This window comes from Manis javanica, chromosome 9 (genome assembly GCF_040802235.1).
Source record: "Manis javanica isolate MJ-LG chromosome 9, MJ_LKY, whole genome shotgun sequence".
NCBI lineage: Eukaryota > Metazoa > Chordata > Mammalia > Pholidota > Manidae > Manis > Manis javanica.
Genome location: NC_133164.1, coordinates 118,730,320 through 118,757,667, shown reverse-complemented (window position 1 = coordinate 118,757,667; position 27,348 = coordinate 118,730,320). Strand labels below are relative to the sequence as shown.

The window sequence follows — 27,348 nt, the reverse complement described above, 5'->3', positions numbered from 1 at the left end:
ATTCCTCAGTTTGTGTAAGCGTAGTCAAAAAATTCCCCCCCGAAACTGAATATTTTTATTTCCCTTGAAGTAAAAAAAAAGAAATATTTTCACTGAAATCATTATATTTTGTTAAAATAAAAACTTTATTGGTAAGCACTTGTAAAAGTTAGGTTGACCTCAGATTTTTTTCGCTTCCCTATGACGTCATCTGTTTTTGACTTCATCGTGTGGTAAGTTAAGTTCAAGGAGTAAGGATCTTCCGCTCATGCGGGGTAACCCCAGCCCCCTAAGGCCATCTCCTGTTGGTTCCTTGCCTTTCCTCTGCCACTGCTGGTACTGCAACGTCAGGAAAACAGTTTCTTCTTCTTTATGACTCAGCCTCTCAATTCTCGTCTGACCTGCTGTGAGCTGCTTACTTCAGTTACCTAGGCGTCTTGGAAGGACTGCTGGCTGTTCCGGAGGGGCTGAGAGGGTTGTGAAAGAGTGAGGGAAGGGCTTTGTATCCAGTAAGGGTTCCATGAGGGTGGCGGAACCGGACTGTGAGTTCATAGCTGTGTGAGTGGGGGCTCTGTTTAGCATATGCCTTCCCCGTGACCGTCACCAGCCCAGAAACAGTTATTTTAGCTCACCAAACAATTCTTGATTGCTTGTTATGTGCTAGGCACTGGGCCCACAAGATGAGTAAGAGACAGTTCTTTTCACTCCTAATGGAAAATCTATACTTTTACGGTGACACTAGTAAAACAGAGGTGAGCACAGAGGACTGACTAATAGTTAAAGTACAGCACGTATTCTATGGTGGATGCTATTTAAGCACTCTGTTTATGAAGTCATGTGATCATTACGACCCTGTAAGCTAGATAACTTATTTTACAGATGAGGCAACGGAGGCAAGTTTCTTTTTGAAGGTTACTTAAGATTCTGTTTTTAATCATGTTTTATTGTGAAGGATGCTTGGAGAGTGCTCGCAACTTGGGATCTGAGGGAGGGCTCTTTGTGAATCGTGACTGAACTGAGTCTTAAATTCTGAGTGTGATTTGGCTAAGCAAATAAAGGAGGGGTTTCTTATCTGGCAGAGAGGAAAAGATGGACAGGGAGGAGTAGTGGGTAGTGCTGACGGGGGGATGAAGGGTAGGGCTAGTGGGGGATGCAAGAAGCTAGCATAACCTGCGGTGGAAGGGGTGGGAGAGAGGCCGGTGAGTGCAGAGGACCTGCTCCTTGAGCCTTCTCTGTGCTGTCCGCTAGTCTGGCTGCCATTCTGAAGCAGATGGGCTTGATCTGCAGAGGGCAGCGCCTGCTGAGGGTTGCATGCTGTGGAAGGGCTGCAGCGTGGAAGGGGCGTGGGGGGCATGAGATGGAAGCAAATGGGGTGCCCTTACCAGTTGCTTATGTCAGATGCTTTATAGAATTGACAGCCTGTTTTATAGTGTGCAGATAGGGAAGAAATTGTGTTTGTACTATAAATTCAGTTTTATTGAGAGCATTTAGAATATTTTGCTAATCTGCTATTTTATTTCTGTTCCTTCTCTTGTAGAAGCTTATGAATATCCTCTGAAAATGGGCTTTCCTCCCCATCAACTACTTCACAGCTATTTAAACATTTTTAGCCCAATGAACTAAAACTGTAGACCAGTTATTATTGTTTTCAACCCTTTTTAAAAAAGAAAAACATTATTTAAAAAGTCCATTTCTTTTACTTAGAAGAAATGCTGGAAATAGTGAAAATCACAGGACTGATTCTTATAGTACTTCCTTTTTGTACTATTTTGAGAACACTCAATTCATCGTTAGAATTTTTAGGGTTATTTGAAGTGATTTCACAAGTAAATAGATGTTTAGAAAATGCCCTACAATGCTGAGATCTGAAATATGTTTATTGATTTAAATTGTAAATTGTCAGAGTTAATCTTGAGTAACAGGTGTGTTGTTTTATATATAAAAGTACTATTTTAATACTGTGTGGAAGAATTGCCTGTCAGTATAATAAGACTGTTGCAGTGTTTCTAATTTGTTTTCTCTAGACCTGTAGTTATTAATACAATGGCTATTAATTTTTCTGTTTAAATTTTGTAAGGGTTGTCCTACTTTTGGTTTAAATTTTTATTAATTTTTCATTTTATTTCGTTGGGATTAGAGAATAAAGCCTTAAATATATGTTGAAGTTTTCTTTTCAGTTAAGTAAATGGTTAATATTTGTCTATATTCCTTGGTAATTTGAAGAGTTGTATTCTTTGAAATATTCAAAGTTTATATGTATTTATTAAGTTCCAAAGGACAGAATTAAAACCTGTAAATCCATCTTCATTTTCGTAACAGGTTTTGTTTGATAATATATGTTATTCATAATACAAAGACTCATTCATATTGGGTCTTTACTCTTAATTATACATTTTATCAATAGAAAATTATCCCCTTTTATCCAGTTTTTTTTGCCCTGAATTGTTCATTATTCATATTTCATAGATTTTTTTGTCTGTATTTCACCACACATTTAATTTTTAACATTTTTGCACAAAGATGAAGATGTCTTTTTTATGCATATGTATTATTTTTGTTTTTTACTTCAGAAATCATATTTCACTTATAGGAAAAGAAATTAGAGTTTTTGTAGTACAGGTTGCTTGGTCTTCTCAGAAGTTTTTGCTCTCCTCTATTTACTTTCTTTTTTAACTATATAAATAGTTTTGTCTTCCTTTTAATTCTGCACTGACTTGGAAGTCATCATACTTTTAATTTTATTTGTGTTTATTTTAAACTTAAATTTATAAAATGACCTACGTGAGTAACAAAAAATGGTTACTTCTTGATGTTATTTTTTTGTGGTAAAATATACATAACATAAAATTTACCATTTTAACCCCTTTTTGAGTGTATTATTTAGTGGCATAAAGTATATTTACATTGTTGTATAGTCATCACCATTAGCTCCAAAACTTTTTTCGTCATCCTAAATGGAAACCCTATACCTCCCTGTTCCCCCTCTGCCCCAGCCCCTGGCTGCCGCCATTCTGCTTCTCTTTCTTTTTGTGTCGGCTGTTCTAGGTGCCTCATGTAAATAGAGCCATATGCTGTTTGTCTTTTTGCATCTGGCTTATTTTACTTTGTGTAATGTTTTCAAGGCTCATTCATGTTGTGACATGTGCCATTCCTTTTTTAAGTCTGAATAATATTTCATTGTATGTATGTACAACAAACCACATTTTTTTAATCTATTTATCTGTTGATAGACGTGTTTCTACCTTTTGGCTATTAGGAATAATGTTGCTGTGAACTTTGATGTACAAATATGTGTTTGAGTCTCTGCTTTCAATTTATTTGGGTATATACTCAGAAGTGAAGTTAGTGGATCATATGGTAATTCTGTGTTTAACTTTTTAAGGAGCTGCCATATTGTTTCCACAAGGACTGCACCATTTTACATACCCACGAGCAATCTACAAGGGTTCCACTTTGTCTATATCCTGGCCAACACTTATCTCATTGTGGCTTTGATTCTTTATGTAATTTTTGTAGGCTTCATTCCTTTTTGTTTTTCATATAGTCACTCTTGAAACAAAATTCTGATGTACACTAGTATTTTAGCCTTAATCTACAGGTTATTTCCCATTTCTGTGTTCAGTGTTTTCAATGGGAAGTTGAGAGTGAGAACCCCCATGCTCACTTTTGTTCTACCATCTTACTGATGCTGTTGTCTTACCAGCTAGTCAATAGGGGAGGGGACATGTCGCATATCTAGGATATATTTTGGTCTTTATGATTTGCAAGTTAGTGTGCTATATTTTAGCCTTCTCTTTGTATGTTATATATGCCTTTCAATTTAAAAGATACAACTGCTATGTAAGTGGTAAGTTATCTAGGAGCTTATGATGGCAGAATATTTTCCTTTTGAAACAACCTTGAAATTATGTGAAGAGAGAGATTTCATACAATTCAATATTTAATTGGTTTTTAATTATTTAACTTTTCCTGTTTCCTTTCTTTCGTGACTTCAGGATCAATTTGAGGGCAGGGATCATGTCTCCTATACTAACTAATTTTTTTCATTATACCTGCCATTGTGTTAAGCAGACAGTAAGCCTAATAAACACTTGAGAGTTAAGCAGATGTTCAAAGTTGTAACAATTAAGCACTAGTATTAGGAGGAATTTATGATTCATTAAGCTTTCATATTTTATTTATTTTTATTCATTATTAGAATTCATCCTAGTAAATACTTACAAATTGTTAGTTTTTAAAAATTTTAGGAGTACTTATCATTCTTTCGTGCTTTTTAAATTATGTCGGTAGATACTGGTTCTTCTTACATAGAGGAATACATTCTTGGCTTATTTTTGTTATGTAATGATAATATTTTGAATTGTTCCCCATGACATTTGCATACTGGCCCCTAAAAGTGGTGGTTTTCCTGTTATCTGTTTAAATGTTTGCAGAGAGAGAAAGTGCTGTCTGTGCTGGGCATCCTTGGGGACACCCTGTGCTACCACAAGAGCAGTGTGAGTCTGGAGCAACCGGACGCAGTGCTCGTGCACCACAGAATGGCCTTCGTCAGCATTTCCCTGTTCACAGTTCGACTGCTGCAGACGCTTCTCCCTGTTGAAAAGGTAAGGCGGGTCACTCAGCATTGAAACAAGCGCTCTGTCATACAGGCCTTCTGCTCATTTCACTGTGTACAAGGAGTATGTTGGAAATGTAGAAATTGAGAAATGACTGACATTTTTGACTAGGTTTGACAAATCGTTTCATAGGAAAAAACATTAATTCTGTAAAGGTTTTTCTTAGGTTAATTTTTTTTTTTTTTTTTTTTTTGAGAGGGCATCTCTCATATTTATTGATCAAATGGTTGTTAACAACAATAAAATTCAGTATAGGGGGGTCAATGCTCAATGTACAATCATTAATCCATCTCAAGCCTAATTCTCGTCAGTCTCCAATCTTCTGAAGCATAACGAACAAGTTCTTACATGGTGAACGAATTCTTACAGAGTGAATAAATTCGTACATGGTGAACAGTACAAGGGCATTCATCACAGAAACTTTCGGTTTTGATCATGCAATATGACCTATAAACCATCAGGTCAAATATGAATATTCATTTGATTTTTGTACTTGATTTATATGTTGATCCCACATTTCTCCTATTATTATTATTATTTTTATTTTTAATAAAATGCTGAAGTGGTAGGTAGATGCAAGATAAAGGTAGAAAACATAGTTTAGTGCTGTAAGAAGGCAAATATAGATGATCAGATGATCAGGTGTGTGCCTATGGACTAAGTATTAATCCAGGCTAGACAAGGGCAGCAAGACATCCACGGATGCAGAAGATTTCTCTCAAAGCAGGGGGGGTGAGGTTCTGAGCCTCACCTCTGTTGATCCCCAAATTCTCACCTGATGGCCCCCCTGCGACTGTGCCTGTCTTAGGTTGTTCCTCCCTTGAGGAATCTTACCCGTCTCTGGCTAACCAGTCATCTTCCGGGGCCATACAGGGAAATGTAAAGTTGGTAAGTGAGAGAGAAGCCATATTGTTTGCAAAGGTTAGCTTTTTACTTCTTTGCAGATTTATGCCCTGTGGCTTCTATGCCCAGCACTTGTCTCGAGGTATCTTTACCACCTGGAGGAATTATGATACTCGGTAAATTCGATATGAGGCACGAATTCTATTTAAGGTTTGTAATTAGGAAGGAAGAAGAAAAGCTATAGATGTAGCATATGAAGGAAACTTGGGAGGATTGATTATTTCTTTGACATATCTTCTTGTATAGTACCTTAAGTATGTATAGGTTTTAAACTACTAACTAATTTGCACACACATATTAACATAATAGGAATACGGTGACATAAACAAAGCAAATCTATAATTACCAGCCATCTCCAGTGAAGCCAAGAAAACCATTTAGGCACCCTAGGCATTTGTGAAAATTTATCTATGATATGATGGATATTGTCCAACTGTACTTGAACCATCAGACAAATTAAAGCAGCCCATTTCTGGGATCTGTTCACATCCCATATGTTCTTTTAACCATAGATAGTCTATAGTCATGAGATTTTGGGGTGCTACAACTTGCACCCCTCCCAACTCCTGGTTGAGTTCCAACAGTACAGATCCAGTCAAATTCGTTGTCTCACTGTATGCACATGCCAGCCTAGACATCTCCCTCCTCCTTCTTATGGCAAGTCCAGGAGACGGTGGGCTGGATGCAGCCACAACCGCAGCATCGTCCGGATCCCTGTGAAGGCTTTTTGATGATCATCCCCCGGCACGAGTCCTCCAGAGAGTGCTGATGCCGGAAGCTCCTCCTCATATCGTATCTTAGTTCATTTTCTGGGTATCCAAGCTAGGCCTTGATCTTCTGCGTAGAAACAAACAGACCCTTTGCCCACACTTTGACATGCCCTCTATACCACTGTGCAGAACTCATTGGAGGTCAGCACACAGTAACTGCTTTTTTTTTTTTTTTTTTAATTAAGAGAAAGGAATATTATCAGAAAAGAGTACCTCCATAGCTGATCATCTGACACCCTTTAAGTGATCAACAATAAGGATATTTAAAGCATGCGTTGATCTTTGATTTACCAATAGTTTTATCCTGTTAAGGAGTAATCCCCCTTTTCTTTCTTTCTTTCTTTCTTTTTTTTTTTTAAATTTTTAATCTACACTTACCTGAAGAATACTATGTTTACTATGCTCTCCCCTATATCAGGTCCCCCCTAACAACCACATTACGGTTACTGTCCATCAGCTTAGCAAAATGTGGTAGAGTCACTACTTGTCCTCTCTGTGTTGTGCAGCCCACCCTCCCCTTTCTCCCTCCCCCCCATGCATGCTAATCTTAATACCCCCCTTCTTCCCCCCCCTTATCCCTCCCTGCCCACCCATCCTCCCCAGTTCCTTTCCCTTTGGTACCTGTTAGTCCATTTTTGGGTTCTGTAATTCTGCTGCTGTTTTGTTCCTTCAGTTTTTCCTTTGTTCCTATACTCCTCAGATGAGTGAAATCATTTGGTATTTCTCTTTCTCTGCTTGGCTTATTTCACTGAGCATAATACTCTCCAGCTCCATCCATGTTGCTGCAAATGGTTGGATTTTTCCACTTCTTATGGCTGAGTAGTATTCCATTGTGTATATGTACCACATCTTCTTTATCCATTCATCTACAGATGGACATTTAGGTTGCTTCCAATTCTTGGCTATTGTAAATAGTGCTGCGATAAACATAGGAGTGCATCTGTCTTTCTCAAACTTGATTGCTGCGTTCTTAGGGTAAATTCCTAGGAGTGGAATTCCTGGGTCAAATGGTAGGTCTGTTTTGAGCATTTTGATGCACCTCCATACTGCTTTCCACAATGGTTGAACTAATTTACATTCCCACCAGCAGTGTAGGAGGGTTCCCCTTTCTCCACAGCCTCGCCAACATTTGTTGTTGTTTGTCTTTTGGATGGCAGCTATCCTTACTGGTGTGAGGTGATACCTCATTGTAGTTTTAATTTGCATTTCTCTGATAATTAGCGATGTGGAGCATCTTTTCATGTGTCTCTTGGCCATCTGTATTTCTTTTTTGGAGAACTGTCTGTTCAGTTCCTCTGCCCATTTTTTAATTGGGTTATTTGTTTTTTGTTTGTTGAGGCGTGTGAGCTCTTTATATATTCTGGACGTCAAGCCTTTATCAGATCTGTCATTTTCAAATATATTCTCCCATACTGTAGGGTTCCTTTTTGTTCTATTGATGGTGTCTTTCGCTGTACAGAAGCTTTTCAGCTTAATGTAGTCCCACTTGCTCATTTTTGCTGTTGTTTTCCTTGCCCGGGGAGATATGTTCAAGAAGAGATCACTCATGTTTATATCTAAGAGGTTTTTGCCTATGTTTTTTTCCAAGAGTTTAATGGTTTCGTGACTTACATTCAGGTCTTTGATCCATTTTGAGTTTACCTTTGTATATGGGGTTAGACAATGGTCCAGTTTCATTCTCCTACATGTAGCTGTCCAGTTTTGCCAGCACCATCTGTTGAAGAGACTGTCATTTTGCCATTGTATGTCCATGGCTCCTTTATCAAATATTAATTGACCATATATGTTTGGGTTAATTTCTGGGGTCTCTAATCTGTTCCACTGGTCTGTGGCTCTGTTCTTGTGCCAGTACCAAATTGTCTTGATTACTATGGCTTTGTAGTAGAGCTTGAAGTTGGGGAGTGAGATCCCCCCTACTTTATTCTTCTTTTTCAGGATTGCTTTGGCTATTCGGGGTCTTTGGTGTTTCCATATGAATTTTTGAATTATTTGTTCCAATTCATTGAAGAATGTTGCTGGTAATTTGAGAGGGATTGCATCAAATTTGTATATTGCTTTCGGCAGGATGGCCATTTTGACGATATTAATTCTTCCTAGCCATGAGCATGGGATGAGTTTCCATTTATTAGTGTCCCCTTTAATTTCTCTTAAGAGTGACTTGTAGTTTTCAGAGTATAAGTCTTTCACTTCCTTGGTTAGGTTTATTCCTAGGTATTTTATTCTTTTTGATGCAATGGTGAATGGAATTGTTTTCCTGATTTCTCTTTCTATTGATTCGTTGTTAGTGTATAGGAAAGCTACAGATTTCTGTGTGTTGATTTTGTATCCTGCAACTTTGTTGTATTCCGATATCAGTTCTAGTAGTTTTGGAGTGGAGTCTTTAGGGTTTTTTATGTACAGTATCATATCATCTGCAAATAGTGACAGTTTAACTTCTTCTTTACCAATCTGGATTCCTTGTATTTCTTTGTTTTGTCTGATTGCCGTGGCTAGGACCTCCAGTACTATGTTAAATAACAGTGGGGAGAGTGGGCATCCCTGTCTGGTTCCCGATCTCAGTGGAAATGCTTTCAGCTTCTCGCTGTTCAGTATAATGCTGGCTGTGGGTTTATCATATATGGCCTTTATTATGTTAAGGTACTTGCCCTCTATTCCCATTTTGCTGAGAGTTTTTATCATGAATGGATGTTGAATTTTGTCAAATGCTTTTTCAGCATCTATGGAGATGATCATGTGGTTTTTGTCTTTCTTTTTGTTGATGTGGTGGATGATGTTGATGGATTTTCGAATGTTGTACCATCCTTGCATCCCTGGGATGAACCCCACTTGGTCATGGTGTATGATCCTTTTGATATACTGTTGAATTCTGTTTGCTAATATTTTATTGAGTATTTTTGCATCTACATTCATCAGGGATATTGGTCTGTAATTTTCTTTTTTGGTGGGGTCTTTTCCTGGTTTTGGTATTAGGGTGATGTTGGCTTCATAGAATGAGTTTGGGAGTATTCCCTCTTCTTCTATTTTGTGGAACACTTTAAGGAGAATGGGTATTATGTCTTCTCTGTGTGTCTGATAAAATTCCGAGGTAAATCCGTCCGGCCCCGGGGTTTTGTTCTTGGGTAGTTTTTTGATTACTGTTTCAATTTCTTTGCTTGTAATTGGTTTGTTTAACTTTTGTGTTTCTTCCTTGGTCAGTCTTGGGAGGTTGTATTTTTCTAGGAAGTTGTCCATTTCTTCTAGGTTTTCCAGCTTGTTGGCATATAGGTTTTCATAGTAGTCTTTAATAATTCTTTGTATTTCTGTGGAGTCTGTCGTGATTTTTCCATTCTCATTTCTGATTATGTTGATTTGTGTTGACTCTCTTTTTCTCTTAATAAGTTGGGCTAGAGGCTTATCTATTTTGTTTATTTTCTCAAAGAACCAGCTCTTGGTTTCGTTGATTTTTGCTATTGTTTTATTCTTCTCAATTTTGTTTATTTCTTCTCTGATCTTTATTATGTCCCTCCTTCTGCTGACTTTAGGCCTCATTTGTTCTTCTTTTTCCAGTTTTAATAATTGTGATGTTAGACTATTCATTTGGGATTGTTCTTCCTTCTTCAAGTGTGCCTGGATTGCTATATACTTTCCTCTTAAGACTGCTTTCGCTGCATCCCACAGAAGTTGGGGCTTAGTGTTGTTGTTGTCATTTGTTTCTATATATTCCTTGATCTCTATTTTGATTTGTTCATTGATCCATTGATTATTTAGTAGCATGTTGTTAAGCCTCCATGTGTTTGTGAGCCTTTTTGTTTTCTTTGTAGAATTTATTTCTACTTTCATACCTTTGTGGTCTGAAAAATTGGTTGGTAGAATTTCAATATTGTGGAATTTACTGAGGCTCTTTTTGTGAGCTAGTATGTGGTCTATTCTGGAGAATGTTCCATGTGCACTTGAGAAGAATGTATATCCTGTTGCTTTTGGATGTAAAGTTCTATAGATGTCTATTAGGTCCATCTGTTCTAGTGTGTTGTTCAGTGCCTGTGTGTCTTTACTTATTTTCTGCCCGGTGGATCTATCCTTTGGGGTGAGTGGTGTGTTGAAGTCTCCTACAATGAATGCATTGCAGTCTATTTCCCTCTTTAGTTCTGTTAGTATTTGCTTCACATATGCTGGTGCTCCTGTATTGGGTGCATATATATTTAGAATGGTTATATCCTCTTGTTGGACTAAGCCCTTTATCATTATGTAGTGGCCTTCTTTATCTCTTGTTACTTTCTTTGTTTTGAAGTCTATTTTGTCTGATATTAGTACTGCAACCCCTGCTTTCTTCTCACTGTTGTTTGCCTGAAATATGTTTTTCCATCCCTTGACTTTTAGTCTATGCTTATCTTTGGGTTTAAGGTGAGTTTCTTGTAAGCAGCATATAGATGGGTCTTGCTTTTTTATCCATTCTATTACTCTATGTCGTTTGATTGGTGCATTAAGTCCATTTACATTTAGGGTGACTATTGAAAGATATGTACTTATTGCCATTGCAGGCTTTAGATTCGTGGTTACCAAAGGTTCAAGGTTAGCTTCTTTAGTATCTTACTGCCTAACTTAGCTCGCTTATTGAGCTGTTATATACACTGTCTGGAGAGTCTTTTCTTCTCTCCCTTCTTATTCCTCCTCCTCCATTCTTCATATGTTGTGTGTTTTGTTCTGTGCTCTTTTTAGGGGTGCTCCCATCTAGAGCAGTCCCTGTAGGATGCCCTGTAGAGGTGGTTTGTGGGAAGCAAATTCCCTCAGCTTTTGCTTGTCTGGGAATTGTTTGATCCCACCATCATATTTAAATGATAGTCGTGCTGGATACAGTATCCTTGGTTCAAGGCCCTTCTGTTTCATTGCATTAAGTATATCATGCCATTCTCTTCTGGCCTGTAGGGTTTCTGTTGAGAAGTCTGATGTTAGCCTGATTGGTTTTCCTTTATAGGTGACCTTTTTCTCTCTAGCTGCCTTTAAAACTCTTTCCTTGTCCTTGATCCTTGCCATTTTAATTATTATGTGTCTTGGTGTTGTCCTCCTTGGATCCTTTCTGTTGGGGGTTCTGTATAATTCCATGGTCTGTTCGATTATTTCCTCCCCCAGTTTGGGGAAGTTTTCAGCAATTATTTCTTCAAAGACACTTTCTATCCCTTTTCCTCTTTCTTCCTCTTCTGGTATCCCTATAATACGAATGTTTTTCCTTTTGTATTGGTCACATATTTCTCTTAGTGTTGTTTCATTCCTGGAGATCCTTTTATCTCTCTCTATGTCAGCTTCTATACGTTCCTGTTCTCTGGCTTCTATTCCTTCAATGGCCTCTTGCATCTTATCCATTCTGCTTATAAATCCTTCCAGGGATTGTTTCACTTCAGTGATCTCCTTCCTGACCTCTGTGATCTCCTTCCGGACTTCATCCCACTGCTCTTGCATTTTTCTCTGCATCTCATCCCACTGCTCTTGCATTTTTCTCTGCATCTCATCCCATTGCTCTTGCATTTTTTTCTGCATCTCTGTCAGCATGTTCATGATTTTTATTTTGAATTCTTTTTCAGGAAGACTAGTTAGGTCTGTCTCCTTCTCAGGTGTTGTCTCTGTGATCTTTGTCTGCCTGTAGTTTTGCCTTTTCATGGTGATAGAGATAGTTTGCAGAGCTGGTACAAGTGACCGCTGGAAGAGCTTCCCTTCTTGTTGGTTTGTAGCCTTTTCCTGGGAGAATAGCGACCTCTAGTGGCTTGTGCTGGGCAGCTGTGCGCAGACAGGGCTTCTGCTTCCTGCCCAGTTGCTTTGGGGTTTATCTCTGCTGTTGCTGTGGGCTTGGCCTGGCTGGGGCTGTTCCTCCAAAATGGTGGAGCCCCGTTGGAGGGGGAGCAGCCAGGAGACTATTTATCTCCGTAAGGGGCCTCTGTGCTCCCTGCTGCCCAGGGGGTTAGAGTGCCCAGAGATCCCCAGATTCCCTGCTTCTGGTCTAAGTGACCTGTCCTGCCCCTTTAAGATTTCCAAAAAGCACTCTCCAAACCAAAACAACAGCAGCAACAATGAGAGAGGGAACAGAAACAAAGAGAAAAAAAAAAGGAAAAAAAAGGAAAAAACAAGCGATTTTTTTTTTTTTTTTTTTTTTTGTCCTCAGGTGCCGGTCCCAGGCACCCGCTCACTGGTCCTGCTGCCCTGTCTCCCTAGCACCAGGGTCCCTGTCCTTTCAAGGCTTCCAAAAAGCACCCACCCACCGGTCCCGCAGGGAAGGAACGCTCAATATTCTTTGTCCTCAGGCACTGGTCCCACGCACCCGCTCACCAGTCCCGCCGCCCTGCCTCCCTAGCACCGGGGTCCCTGTCCCTTCAAGGCTTCCAAAAAGCACTCGGCAAAAAGAGAGAAAAAAAAGGGGAAAAACGCGCGATTTCTTCCGTCCTCAGGTGCTGGTCTCAGGCACCCACCCACCGGTCCCACAGGGAAAAATGCGGGATATTCTTTGTCCTCAGGTGCCGGTCCCAGGCACCCGCTCACCAGTCCCGCCGCCCTGCCTCCCTAGCACCGGGGTCCCTGTCCCTTTTAGGCTTCCAAAAAGCACTCGCAGAAAAGAGAAAAAAAAAAGGGGAAAAACGCGTGATTTCCTCTGTCCTCAAGTGCCGGTCTCAGGCACTCGCCCACCGGTCCCGCAGGGGAAAACGGGGGATATTCTTTGTCCTCAGGCGCCGGTCCCAGCCACCCGCTCACCAGTCCCGCCACCGTGCCTCCCTAGCACTGGGGTCCCCGTCCCTTCAAGGCTTCCAAAAAGCGCTCGCCAAAAAGAGAAAAAAAAAAAAAAAAAAGGGGAAAAACGCGCGACCTCCTCCGTCCTCAGGCACCGGTCTCAGGCACCCGCCCCCAGGTCTCGCAGGGAGAAACGCGGGATATTCTTTGTCCTCCGGTGCCGTTCCCAGGCACCTCCTCACCGGTCCCGCCACCCTGCCTCCCCAGCAACGGGGGCCCGTCCCTCTAAGGCTTCCAAAAAGCGCTCGCCAAAAAAAAAAAAAACAAAAAACCGCTCCGGTTTCTCTCCACCCGCCGGGAGCCGGGGGGAGGGGCGCTCGGGTCCCGCCGGGCTGGGGCTTGTATCTTACCCCCTTCGCAAGGCGCTGGGTTCTTGCAGGTGTGGATGTGGTCTGGATGTTGTCCTGTGTCCTGTGGTCTCTATTTTAGGAAGATTTTTCTTTGTTATATTTTCATAGCTCTATGTGTTTTTGGGAGGAGATTTCCACTGCTCTACTCACGCCGCCATCTTGGCTCCGCCCCCTAGGTTAATTTTTAAAATTGTAGTGTAACATATCTTTAGAAAAGTATACAGTTAATTAATTTTTACTAAGTGAATATACCCATGTTTAAAAAGTAACCACCTCTCAGAACATGAAATAGCATATTACCAGCATTTCAAAGGCCCGTTCTATCCATTACCTTTCCTTCCTCCCTCAAGCCGAACTCTTCCTTTCTGACTTCTGTTACTATAGAGCAGTTTGTCTGTTTTGAACATTATATAACTGGAATTTTAAATTATTTACTCACAGTTTTTTTTGAGATTCATCACTGTTGCTTGTAGCAGTTCAATTTTTATTGCAGAATACTATTCCAGAGTATGACTGTAAGTTAAAGGTGATTTAATAGGTGTATGTATTTCCTCAAAATCATCTAACTGCCTATATTTTTAAATGGAGGTTATATCTCTGAATCTGAATGTTGTGGTAAAAATACCTCAAATGATTAATACACAAGGTTTTGTAGTATGCTTATTGTAAAAAGAAAGGTGTGTGTGGCATGTTTAAATGAAGGTCGAGGAAAATTGCTGCAACTAAAGAACTATTTCCTGTGCCTTTTGTTGCCCTTTTGTTTCCTAGAAATCTGCAGGGCATATATTCTAAACTCCATTCTTTTTTATTTAATTTTTTAAAATAAAAAACAAAACATTCAAATACAGTTGATCTACAACCTTATATTGGTTTAAGTGTATGACATAGTGATTCTATGATAACATACATTACTAAATGCTTACCATGATGAATGTACTTGCTATCTGTTAAGATCCAAAGATATTACAGTATTATTCAATATATGACTATACTCCCTATGCTGTACTTAGATCCTCTAAACTCCTTTTTTTTAAAGTATCATTGATATACAATCTTATGATGGTTTCATATAAACATAACTGTGCTTTCAATCACCCATATTACTAAGTACCTCCCCCACCACGTTGCAGTAACTGTCCATCAGCATAGTAAGATGCTATAGAGTAATTAAGTCTTCGTGCTGTGCTGCCTTCCCTGTGACCTACCGATATTGTGTGTGCTAATTATAATGCCCTTAATCCCCTTCTCCCTCTCTCCCCACCTGCCCTCCCCAACCCCTCCCCTTTGGTAACCACCAGTCCCTTCTTGGAGTCTCTGAGTCTGCTGCTATTTTGTTCCTTCAGTTTTGCTTTGTTTTTATACTCCACAAATGAGTGAAATCATTTGGTACGTGTCTTTCTCTGTCTGGCTTATTTCACTGAGTATAATACCCTCTAGCTCCATCCATGTCATTGCAAATGGTGGATTTGTTTTCTTCTTATGGCTTATTAATATTCCATTATGTATATGTACCACATCTTCTTCATCCATTCATCTACTTATGGACACTTAGGTTGCTTCTGTATCTTGGCTATTATAAATAGTTCTGCAATAAACGTAGGGGTGCATACGTCTTTTTGAATCAGGGATCTTGTTTTCTTTGGGTAAATAACCTAGGAGTGGAATTACTGGGTCAAATGGTATTTCTGTTTTTAGTTTTTTTGAGGAACCTCCATATTGCTTTTCACAGTGGTTGAACTAATTTGCATTCCCACCAGCAGTGTAGGAGGGTTTCCCCTTTCTCCACATCCTTGCCAGCATTTGTTGTTGTTTGTCTTGGATGTTGGCCATCCTATTTGGCATGAGGTGATATCTCATTGTGGTTTTAATTTGCATTTCCTTGATGATTAGCGATGTGGAGCATCTTTTTATGTGCCTGTTGGCCATCTGAATTTCTTCTTTGGAGAAGTGTCTGTTCAGATTCTCTGCCCATATTTTAATCAGATTATTTGTTTTTTGTGTGTTGAAACATATGAATTCTTTATATATTTTGGATGTTAACCTCTTATTGGATAAATGATTTATGAATGTATTCTCACATACTGTAGGATGCCTTTTTGTTCTACTAATGGTGTCCTTTGCTATACAGAAGCTTTTTATTTGATGTCGTCCCACTTGTTCATTTTTTTTTTTGTTTCCCTTGCCTGAGGAGATGCATTCAGGAAAAAGTTGCTCATGTTTATTATATTCAAGAGATTTTTGCAAATGTTTTCTTCTAAGAGTTCTATGGTTTCATGACTTACATTCAGTTCTTTGATCTGTTTAGAGTTTACTTTTGTGTATGGAGTTAGATAATAATCCAATTTCATTCTCTTGCATGTAGCTGTCCAGTTTTCCCCACACCAGTTGTCGAAGAGGCTGTCTTTTCCCCATTGTATATTTATGGCTCCTTTATCATATATTAATTGACCATAGATGTGTGGATTTATATCTCGGCTCTCTATTCTGATCCAATTATCTATGGGTCTATTCTTGTGCCAGTACCAAATTGTTTTGATTACTGTGGCTTTGTAGTAGAGCTTGAAGTTAGGGAGCGTAATCCCCCCAGCTTTGTTCTTTCTCAGGATTACTTTTGCTATTCAGGGTGTTTTGTGGTTCCATATGAATTTTAAAACTATTTGTTCTAGTTCATTGAAGAATGTTATTTGTATTTTGATTGGGATTGCATTGAATCTGTAGATTGCTTTAGATAGTATGGCCATTTTGACAGTATTAATTCTTCCTATCCATGAGCACGGGATAGATTTCCATTTGTTAGTGTCTCATTTTTCTCATGAGTGTCTTGTAGTTTTCAGAGGACAGGTCTTTCACCTCCTTGGTTAGGTTTATTCCTAGGTATTTTATTCTTTCTGATGCAATTGTAAATGGAGTTGTTTTCCCGATTTCTCTTTCTGCTAATTCGTTGTTAGTATATAGGAATGCAACAGATTTCTGCATATTAATTTTGTATTGTGCAACTTTCTCTGAGTTCAATTATTAGTTCTAATAGTTTTTAGTGGCGTCTTTAGGTTTTTCTATGTATACTACGTTGTCTTCAAACAGTGACAATCTAAACTCCTTTTTTTAATAACACACATGCAATGTATTTTCAAGTCACCTGTGAAAAAAATAAAACATTTAATTTTAAATATAATATTTTGTTTTAGAGGAAATAATATCACTTCTGTTAATTTTAACTTTTAACTTTCATTCATTAGTAATTATGTTTCTGAAAGACCTCTGTTTTGAAGAATGATAATGTTCCAAAGCATGAGCATTATAAATTGAAGAATGCCAGTCATATAAGCCTTGAATTACATTTAAATATGCATGTCTCACTTTGCATAATAACATATAACTGAAAAATTAGTAGTGTTACAGTAGCTTGTTATTAAGTATTCTAAATGACTATCAATAGGTTGAAGTATTGGTAAAAACTTAGGAATTGTATTACGTAGACTTACAACAGATTTTTTTTTACAGATTTTTTCATCTGTGTGCTTATTTGTTAAATCAGTTAAAATAAAATGAGTAATTTATTTGTTTTGTTATTGGAGGTAATTGCTTTTTATTTATTACTTCTGTTTTTGAAGTCAAATCATTATCTGTAATTTTTGGTGGCTCTCTAAAATATATGATTTGGCATGTCATTAAAACACTAAATATGGCCATTGAGGAGACTGTAGTTAAGGTATTGGTTTATAGAGATGCTTGTAATTACTTTGATTGACTAATAACTTTAAAATGAGATCTAAACAAAGATGCTATTCCAGTGCTGTTAAATTTCTCCTCCAGTTTATGTAAATACAAGGTTGTGCTGCCCTCTGCTGTTGCTAGCCCACCAAAAATTGACATGGAATTTGGACTCTGAAACTTTCTACTTTGAGAGTCGTTTTTAAATATTTGTGTTGCCACTTACCAAATATGTAAATTGTAAATTGGAAAATGATAGTATGAATCTTTGTAGGGATTTTGTGAAAATGACCTTAGAGACCTTTGTTGAAATTGGTAATTGTCGGTTTTAAATGATTTTGGAGAATATCTTTGTACAGGTTAAAACAGATGTTGGTAATTTATTTGGTTAAATCAAATTGGTAAAACAAATGCAAGTAACTTCATTTGGGGAAATATTTGGAAAATAAGAGATAAAAGTACTGGCCCTGTGCTGGAAGCAGGATCCTAGAGCATCCCAGGAATCCCCTGTGAGTCTTTCTTAGCTAGCCAAGCAGACTGAGGTAGGAAAGAATTTACACTACAAGGTTTTGACTTTTCCAGTGAGGTTTATAAAAGATCTAATAGTTTGGTGAGGCAGATAATCCCAGAGCAGCACTCCTCAAAGTGTGATGTGCACACAGGTCACCTGGAGATTTTGTTAATCAGATCTTGCATGATCTGATGCATTAGTTGGGAATAGGGCCTGCGAGTCTGCATTTCTAACAAGCCCTTCAACAATGCTGGGGCTGCTCTGAGTGGCAAGATTGAGAGAAAACAGTGTGACACCCCTTTCCCCACCAGCACACATGAGATGTTGTTGCTGACTCTTTTTTTTCTAATAGTGGTGATAGATTTGTACCGAAATATCCTCACGTTTAGTCCCAACTGGTATGTGACTAACGCTTATATATGTAGAACAGCTGTTCTCAGTCTGGAGTGTAAACTGTGATCTGTCCATTGGACCAGCCCTTAATCTTAGACTTTCAGGCAGTTAATAATTATCCTTAAAATAGGTTATCCATGAAATAAATCATGACCAAAGCTACTTTAATAAAGACAGTATTTCAGCCAAAATAGTGACAAATGATTTTTTCTGAACATTGAATTTTTAATCCTAATCATTTTCTTAGTTGATATATAGAATCCTATCATGAAGCTCAGTCGTTAATAGAAAAATAACAGTTCTTTTAGTTTTAAATCAATTGATTAAAGATTGTAAAATGTATAATGTTTCATTTGGGCCTGTTGATTTTATACTAATTAGGGGTCCATCTTCTGTGACCATTCTAGAACTGTTAAATATTATGATGAATTTCTCCTTTCCCCTCTAAAATGCAAACCAAACAAAAAAATAAATTTCTTTTCAAATCAACCTATACATATATTTGATTTAGTGTTATTTAATTCAATGGGTAGTTAACAAGCTCAGGGTTATGTGTTCAGCTAAGGTAGGGATGTGTTCTAAGATGTCCTCAGGAATTTAATGCATTATTCTGGAGATTTGTGCATGAAATATTCGGAGTAAAGGGCCCTGTGCCTAAAGTTCAGTAGCAGACGTGTGAATGAAGTGTAGGACTGAGGGGGAGAGTAACTCTGGCTGTTGGTTTGGGAAAGAAGAAAGTATCTTGTATCCCAGGCTTTGGGAAAGAGTTGAAATTTGGACTTGAGATGTTCTAGGCAGATGGATTGCACTGAACAAAGGCATGGTATGTTGGGGAATAGAATTTTCTTTGGAAAAGCACACACTTTGGGATAGTGGATGAGATAAAAAAGGAAAGTCGAACTACTTTAAGATTACAGTCTATCTACCATGCTTTCCTAAAAATTGTTTTTATGAAAAAAATTTTAACTTGTTTTTTTTTCCTCAACTTATCAAGGCAAGCCACTTTTTACCAGAAGCTATGTCAGCAGCATTATTTCTAATTGCCTTGGACATGCCTGTTTCTTTGGAATACCCAAATATTCATGAAGCTGTTGTGGCCTATTTGGAACAGCTAAATTCTGAAAACTACAGTATTTATAAACGAACCGCAGAGGCTGTCTGTTCAATTGAATGTACCTGTAACTTCCTGTCTGATGTTGGGAAGGAGGTAAAAAGTTTTGTTAATATCTTAAAAAAATTCCTTTGATAAAATATTTAGAAAATTTAACCACTGCTTTTCAAACTGATGGACATATACCTGAATTATTTGATGTGGGATGCATCATTACTGTATAAATCAACTATCAGATTAAAGTAAGGATATAAAGTAAGGATTTGTATAAAAGTGAAAGACTTTAGATTAGTGATTGGTATATATTCATAAGACCAATGGCTTTAAAAATGCAGTACTTATTATCAGTGTCTTAATATTTCATTAAGTGAGTTCCTCTTCAAAGTGGCTTATGCTGTGTATGAGCAGAGTGACAATTGACATAAACACTATTATAAAGGCTGTTTTAGTGTTTACTTGTAGATAGTTTTTCCTTTAATATTTTACGGACTTTTATTATACACTCACACAGAAAGCCTGATTGTTTATTAAATAAATTCGTGAACTAGATTGTTTATAAGGTAGGATGACTTTAGGTGCAATGGTATAGCAATACTTATATATTGTTATTTGTCCCTTTTAGAGATATTATTAGGATATTTAGTATATTATCAATGAAAGGGTCAATGAGTCTTAAAGTAGACGTTGACTACAACACTTGTTTACTGTTTGAAAATTCCAGAATTAATCCTGAAGATCTGGAAAAATTAGGATGAAATTCCTATTCATTTTGGTTCCTACAGTGGAATCCCTCTGAACCTCGTATTTCCAATTTCCCTTTATTTACCCACTATTTTTTTTATGTTCTTTTCTTTTTGCCATATCTTGTTGCCACTGGCTTCTTGTTTTCTCCATGATAGAATTCCAGATTGTCATTAAGTTGAATTATTTCTGCGGCATTCTGCACGGTCAGTTAGTCATGCGTGTACTGGTCGTCCTCTCTGTTTCTGGAACCGGTCAGGATGTTGGAAGAGGAAAGTAGATCATAAAGTACACAAGCCCTGCCTGGAGTCTCAGAGTTAGTCGGGAGATGGGGCTACAAACAACAAAGAATCAGGCCACTAGCCTGTGACTTTAAGCCTACTCAGAGATGAGAAATAGAAACTTCTGTGTGGCATTTAGCTAAGGATTTTCCCCACATTTCTACTTCTAGGCTGACATTTTTAGTTTGCTTGTTGAGAAAGTGGACTTGAACAAATGTGAACAATCTTAGGGTTTCTGAATGATCTAATTTCTTAAAGCTGCTTAGGTAGCAGCTGAAAATTTTATTGTATATGAACTTGATATTTACTGTCCCATTCTGCTGCTTTTTTAGGGAGAGAAGAATCTTTTAGAATTAGTGGAGCTGGCAGACCAAGCCTTGAGAAGCTTTTCCTATCATCAGCATTTCCCCCTAATAAAGGAAATCATCTGCATTTGTTCAAAGATGTAATATTTTCTTTTTTAATATGATTATATTATTATTGAACATATATTGTGTGTGTGTAAACTTAGCAATGAAAATGAAACTGGTCTTAAGTCTTGTTTTATTATTTTTTAGATTAAATTGCTTTTATATGTGTCTGACCTTTAAACTGTATATGTACAGCTGCAATAGGATAGTTAAAACTATGTTATTCAAGAGTAAACATTAAAAATGTTATGCCTATAATCAAATTGAATTATCCTTAGATTTTTATGCATTTGTTTGGTGTCCATCCAAGCCAAATAACTAAGCATATTTATTTATCTTGAAAGTTTTCAATTAATAACTGAAGTTGAATTTTTTTAAATGTATGTTTCGTTGCTTACTACCTTTTTCTTATATGGGTTTTTGGAAAATGCTATGCATTGGTTAATTTCTTTTGAGGGCATTGGAGCAGATTCCTATTAAGAACTTAATATCTTCATTGCTTTGGGAAAGAGTAAATTCCATGAGGATAAATACCAATTTAATATGGGTTTTTATTATTTATTTTTTACCTCACGAAGTTATCATTTTTTTTTTTTTGGTAGTGAGAACATTTAGGATCCCTTATAACAAGTGTCAAATGTACAGTATGGTATTATTAACTATTATCACATGCAGTACATTAGGTCTCCCGAAGGTATTCATCCTGCATCCCTGAAACTTCGTAGCCTTTGACCAGGCGTCTCTGCATTTCCTCTACCCCTGGCGACCATCATTCTGCTCTCTGCTTCTACGAGCTAGACTTTTTCAGATTCCACATATAAATGAGACCATGCAATATTTGTCTCTCTGCCTGGCTTATGTCACTTAGCATAATGTCCTCCAGTTCATCTGTGTTAATCACAGTGATAGGATTTCCTTCTTTTTTAACACTGAATAATACTCTGTTGTGTGTATGTATATTTTTTCTTTTCATTCATCTATTGGTGGACACTTGCTTGTTTCCATTTATTGGCTATTGTCAGTAATGCTGGATGAACATGGGAGAGCAGAGACCTCATCCAGATACTGATTTCATTTCCTTTCAACGCTTACCTAGGAGTGAGATCGCTGGATCATATGGTTGTTCTAGTTTTAATTTTTGAGGAACCACCATACTATTTTCCATAATGACTATACCAATTTTCCTTCCAAAGATGGGCTTTTAAGGACATCTGGATTTTTTTGTACTCTTTATGAGAGGATGTTCTCTGTCTTGAAACAAGTAAGTGCCTGGGTAAATGCTAATGTTGGCTTAAATAAATAAGATCCCACGTTGAGGAATTACTGTAGGAAGAAACCCCGTCTGCTGTGCTTTCCAGTCTCTCTAGTGATTTGCTTGCCTTAGATGTCTTAAATATTTTACCTTTTTCACCAGCTGGAAATCTGCACAAGCCAGTCCATTACTTCAAGGAGAAAGTCAGAAGGTGTTTCTTCAAATGTTGTCTCACCCATTGCTACAAGTCAAAGTTGAAACTTATCACTGCTCTCTGGAAATTATTAAGGTGGGTTTTTTGGTTTTGGTTTTTTTTGTGGGGGAGAATAAATAGATTCTCTTGTAACTCCAAATTAAATTACTTGACTCTTTGGGTGAGACGTAAGAACTACTACCATAAAAATAGGTGGTAATTATTAGTTAACTAAGAAATTTAATAAATTTAATAAATACTTTTAAATTCCTTTCAACTTAGTAACTCTAGCTATTGAATTGCTTTGTTAGAAGTTTTATTTAGAATTATATTTGTGTTGTGTTATTTAATGATGGAAACATTGTAAGGAAAAGTTGATTTTTATCAGGTATTCAAATGTGATTTCTATGCTTAGGAAAAATTTTAGGTTATTATGGGTTCCACTTTTCAGGTCTGTTTTCTGAGTAATGTGGTTCTTTTCAAGCAAATGCTTATTTCTATCTTTATTAATTATAAAATATTTTAGCATAGAATAGTACATAGGACAATATTGAAAAATGTATGTTTCTATGTATTCTTGATGTCCTCTTATATTTAACATTCTTGTGAGTACCATCTAGATATAGCAAATGTTTATATATTTTGCCATTTTTAGAACTGATTGATCCTCCTACATTCAGAGAAATAAAAATATTACAATTACAAGTGAAGCTTCTTTCCTTTTTCTTACCCCTTCCTTCTTCCACTAAGACATCCACTCTTATAAAGAAGTGTTTATCTTTTCCATGCATGTGTTTTCTATATTTTTAGTATATATGCATATCTTTCTAAGTTATATATGTTATTGTTTTATGTGTTTGAAAAAGTATACAATTTCATCCTGCACATACGTTTTTGCTTTCATTTAATAGTTGGATTCAATCTACCTACCTTTTTCATATTAACTTCTCTTTATTTGAATACACTTCCTTTTATTTACTGATAAACATTTAGGGTCCATCTACTTTTTACTGAAATAAATTTTTCAGTATTTTCATTTATAATCTGTTACTGATGATGCATATGTTTGAAAATGTCTTGATTTTACCTTACTCTTGAATGGTAGGTTAGCTGGGTATAAAATCATTCATTCACTGCTCTTTTTCTTAGCACTTTGCTGAAGCTGCTCTGTCCTGCTGGGCTTCTACCTTTGTTGAGAAGTCTTTTATCGGTTGAATTATAGTATCTTTGTATTTGTTTTTTCTCTAGTTGTTTTTAAGATCTTAAATTTTTTATGGTGTTCTGCAGTTCAATTATAATATGTCTTTATATACATTTAAAAAATTTATCTTGTTTAGCACTCTTCTTTCTGAAGACTTGTCTGCCTTAATTTCTGGACAATTTTCAGTCATTATTATTTCTCTTGTCCTTGCTATTCTCTCCAAGTGGAACTCTCATTAGATCTAACATACGATTTCTTATGCTTTCTTTTGTGTCTTTTAATTCCTTTTTCATATTTTCCATATATTTCCTTGTTTTGTTTGGATGGAATTCCTCAGTACATTCATTTAGTATGCCATTTGTTCCCTCAGCTATCCCTAATTTGCTTTTTTAAAGTTGAGGTAAAATATAGATAACATAAAATTTTTTACCATCTTAACCATATTTAAGTGTACAGTCATAGCATTAAGTTCATTCACAGTATTGTGCAACCATCACGATTATACATCTCTAGAACTTTTTCATCTACCAAAAATGAAATTCTGTAACCATTAAACAATCACTTCCAATGCCTCTACTCCCAGCTCCTGACAACCACCATTCTGCTTTCTGGATTTGACTATTCTAGGTACCTCATCTAAGTGGAATCATACACTATTTGTCTTTTTGTGTCTTGTTTATTTAATTTAGCATGATGTCTTCAAGGTTCATCCATGTTGAGGATATACAGAACTGCATTCTTTTTTAAGGCTGAATAATATTCTGTTGTATATATACTGCATTTTGTTTATCCATTCATCTGTTGATGGAAATTTGGGTTGTTTCCATCTTTTGGCTATTATAAACAATGCTTCTATGAACATGGGTGTACAAAAATCTGTTTGAATCCCTACTTCTAATTCTTTTGGGTATTTATCTAGAAGTAGGATCCATGTTTTGTATGGTAATTCTGTTTAATATATTGAGGAGTTACCATGCTGTTTTCCATAGTGGCTGTACCATTTTGCATTCCCCTCAGCAGTATACAGGGTTCCAGTTACTCCTCATGCTTGCCAACTATTATTATTTTCTATTTTTGTTTTGATAATAGCCATCCTAATCTCATCATGGTTGATTTTAATTGATTCATCAAGTTTCAAATTTCAATTTTCAATTATTTTTTTCTATTTTTCCTGGCTTCTTTTTAAATTAATTTGCTCCTTTTTTTTCAAAATAGTCTTTCCTTGGTGTTTTTTGCATATTTTAAAATATCAAAGCACTTATTTTATGATTTTATTTAGGTTCTATTATATACAATTCTCATTTGTTATGGCTTTTGAATCTCTTATGTTGTTGATTTCAGCAGCAGGTGGATTTTGATTGTGAGGTCATCTTTGGCAGGATAGTTTTTACTTTGGGAATCTCAAATTCTGTGGACAGTGTTATTTTATTTACTCCTGCCTTATATCCAGGGATTTAACAGAGTTGAGGAGTATCATAGCCTAGGAGGGGTTTGTTATGAAGGTGTATTTTCATTTGACTATGTTGAAGTGCTTATCAAAAGAACTCATAGAGAAGGAAAGGCTGAGGACAGAGGGCGGCAGGTGGCTGACTGAAAGGAGCTAGTGCCTTTGAAAGCTGAGGGTGGTAGGAGCTATAGCATGGATGGCTAAGTGAGCTTAGGTGGGCTTCGGTGAAACCGGAAGTTGGAAGAATGTCCTTCTGTTGATTCTGTGTTTCTGTTGAGATTGCAAGAAAGTAAGTAGGGTGTTTAGTGTGTTTGAAATGACTGATGTGAACTGATGTTTAGCAAGATTAAACAGTGGGACTGGGCCTATTTGGAGAGCCCAGTTGATTGTGTTCATTATCTTAATAGTGAAACCAATCTACTTGGCAGGATTATCTCTGGCTAGCTGTTTGCTGTTTTGGGGAGGTGGTATTTAAAGTCATAAGATGAGCAGGGTCATCTAGTGAGAGAGTGGACAAGAGAGGGCCAGCCATCTAGGGTCTAATCAGTTAGAAGGTGGACACAGAAGGTGCCCGTGGAGACAGAGATGTGTCTGAGGTGAGAGGGAAATCTGGTCTCCTGGGCCGAGTCAGATGCAGCAGAGATGAGCCCGTTGAGTCTGGTGCCCCAGTGGCTGACGGGAGCCTCCCACGGGCTGGAGGCCTGCCGTCCTGCCGGCTTGGGCGGAGGAGAGTGAGGAGTGGGCAAGTGCAGCCTGAGGGCAGCAGTCTCCCTTGAGGGCTTGTGCAGGGAGGAGAGCTGACAAATGGGGTGTCAGCAGGGGCAAGTCGGGTTCAGGGACACACTAGAGGGGGTCTTATGGTGACTGGAGTAATTTGGGAAGAAGTGAAAGCTGCTGGAGAAGACAACCGCAGGAACTCGGTCTTGGTGTCGGAAGATAGAGGATGCAGAGCGGCAGGTAGGGACGGGGCTTCACGAAGACTCCTGGTGTTCTTTTCTGTTGTAAGAAGACCGACATAGGTAGGTTGATGTATTTAGTGATGGGAAAAGAAAGGTATTTCCTTAAGGATTAGGCATTATTCCTATTTTGTGGATGGGTAAACTGACACTCAGAGCATCTAAGTGTTTTAAGGAAGTAACTGACAGAGCTTTAATTAAACTGTAGGCTGAGACTTTTAAGTACTTTTAAAAACATGGACTGTAAAGTTTTTGTCTGTGATACAAAATTAAAATTTGAAAAGAAAAAAAGTGTATGTTTATATATGTATGTAACATATTGACCTCTGAATTGTTGGTAGTGGCTATTAGGAACTAATAATCTGCAGGGTGAAAAAATTACATTTCTTTAAGTCATTATGGATTTTATTTTTACCTTTTATATTATATTGAAATTCTATTAATGTTTCAAGTAGCATTTTTGCTCTCTCATCTTAAGTAGTCTCTAACAAGCATTACTCTATTAGTCTCTAGTTCAAATTTAGAGAAGAGTCTGTGGTAATTAGTTCAAGAGATGGTGCAGTCTTTGCTTCTACTCAGGTGCACAGCTGTCTTGATGATAAAAATCCTGCATGTTGTTATCCTTCTTTCCCCCATAGCTCTAAGTTTGTTTTCTTTCTAATTTTGTTTTTCTTTTTCAAATCTCAGTAAGCAAAATGCAGACACCTTAGGATAAGTTTATTATGTTGTTTATTTCCTTTATGTCTATCACATGAACAACTTGAAGAGATTATGTTTGTCTCAGCGGTTTGGTTAATTTATCAAGACTGCTTGTTGGCAGAAAATAACATAACACGTATCTTATGCAGACTCAAAAACTGTTAGGCAAGAGTATCTTTTTTCCTCTTCTACTAGGTTAAAAAAAGTTCCAATGAAGTGAAAACTAAAATTGGAATTGAGTTATAAACAGAAGAAAGTGGAATCCTTTGGAAAAGTCAGTGTCACTAATTTTAAACATTTTTTTTTATTTTGCAGGACTGTTTAGGTGTCCATAATGTCACGAAACCAGTGTCTTCCCTTTGTAATGGAATTCATTTTCTACTTCACCCAAAAGTCTTGTATGAAATCTGTGCATTTGGCATTCAAGATCCCAAAAATGAGGTATGGCATGTTAAGAAAAAGTGCAAAAGACTCCTGTAAATATGCTAATATAACTAAGTCATATGACGAGAACCTGAAAGGCAACTTTTCTTTGATGTATGGGTTCAGTTGAGGTGTTATTTGCATAAAAAGAGATATTAAAGAAAATGTGAGAATCTCAAAATCAGAACCACTTATGTTTTTCATCTAAGGTGTGGAGAACTATCTAGTAGTCATAGTAAACAGGTTATTGAGTTATTTAATTAGGGAAATTTTTAGTCAGTGAAAAAATATACCTTCAAAAGTTAAAAAAGGTAAAAAAAAAATAATGGAAATCATTGAGAGAGAAGGACTGGTCAAGAAGAGAATGTAAGATGATGCAAAGGAAAGAGGAACATTTGAGAGAAGAGATGTTAATTAGGCCCCCTTCCAGATCTTATGAAACGTGAAAGGTGTGTCAGGTGATGCGGTGGGCTGGCTCACTTTGTCGCATCACTTTATCTGAGCAGGTGAATGCTGCCGCCAGGGCCATTCTGACGCACCTGCTGCAGGGACGATTGGTGATGACAGCGGTGACCTGGAACAAGTTTATTGAGGCTCTCTGTCCTGTCATTCCAGTCCTACAGGTACTCTGTACACTTCCCCGTTTATGAT

The 27,348-nt window shown here is 37.3% G+C and overlaps 1 protein-coding gene across 3 annotated transcripts in view; it reads left to right on the top strand.

Annotated features, from left to right (window-relative positions):
* The window catches only part of RTTN (rotatin), a 130,317-nt gene that overhangs the window by 15,900 nt on the left and 87,069 nt on the right, over positions 1-27,348 (top strand). For 2 of the 3 annotated variants that reach the window (XR_012121272.1, XM_073213206.1), the window contains exons 11-16: positions 4,413-4,583; positions 18,978-19,190; positions 20,449-20,561; positions 21,941-22,067; positions 26,590-26,715; positions 27,201-27,320. Coding sequence is in view for 2 of the 3 variants with exons in the window: in XM_073213206.1 (XP_073069307.1) it covers positions 4,413-4,583; positions 18,978-19,190; positions 20,449-20,561; positions 21,941-22,067; positions 26,590-26,715; positions 27,201-27,320 (870 nt within the window). In the remaining variant the exon portion in view is untranslated. The remainder of the gene's footprint in view (positions 1-4,412; positions 4,584-18,977; positions 19,191-20,448; positions 20,562-21,940; positions 22,068-26,589; positions 26,716-27,200; positions 27,321-27,348) is intronic. The other variant, XM_037000755.2, reaches the window with a different exon arrangement.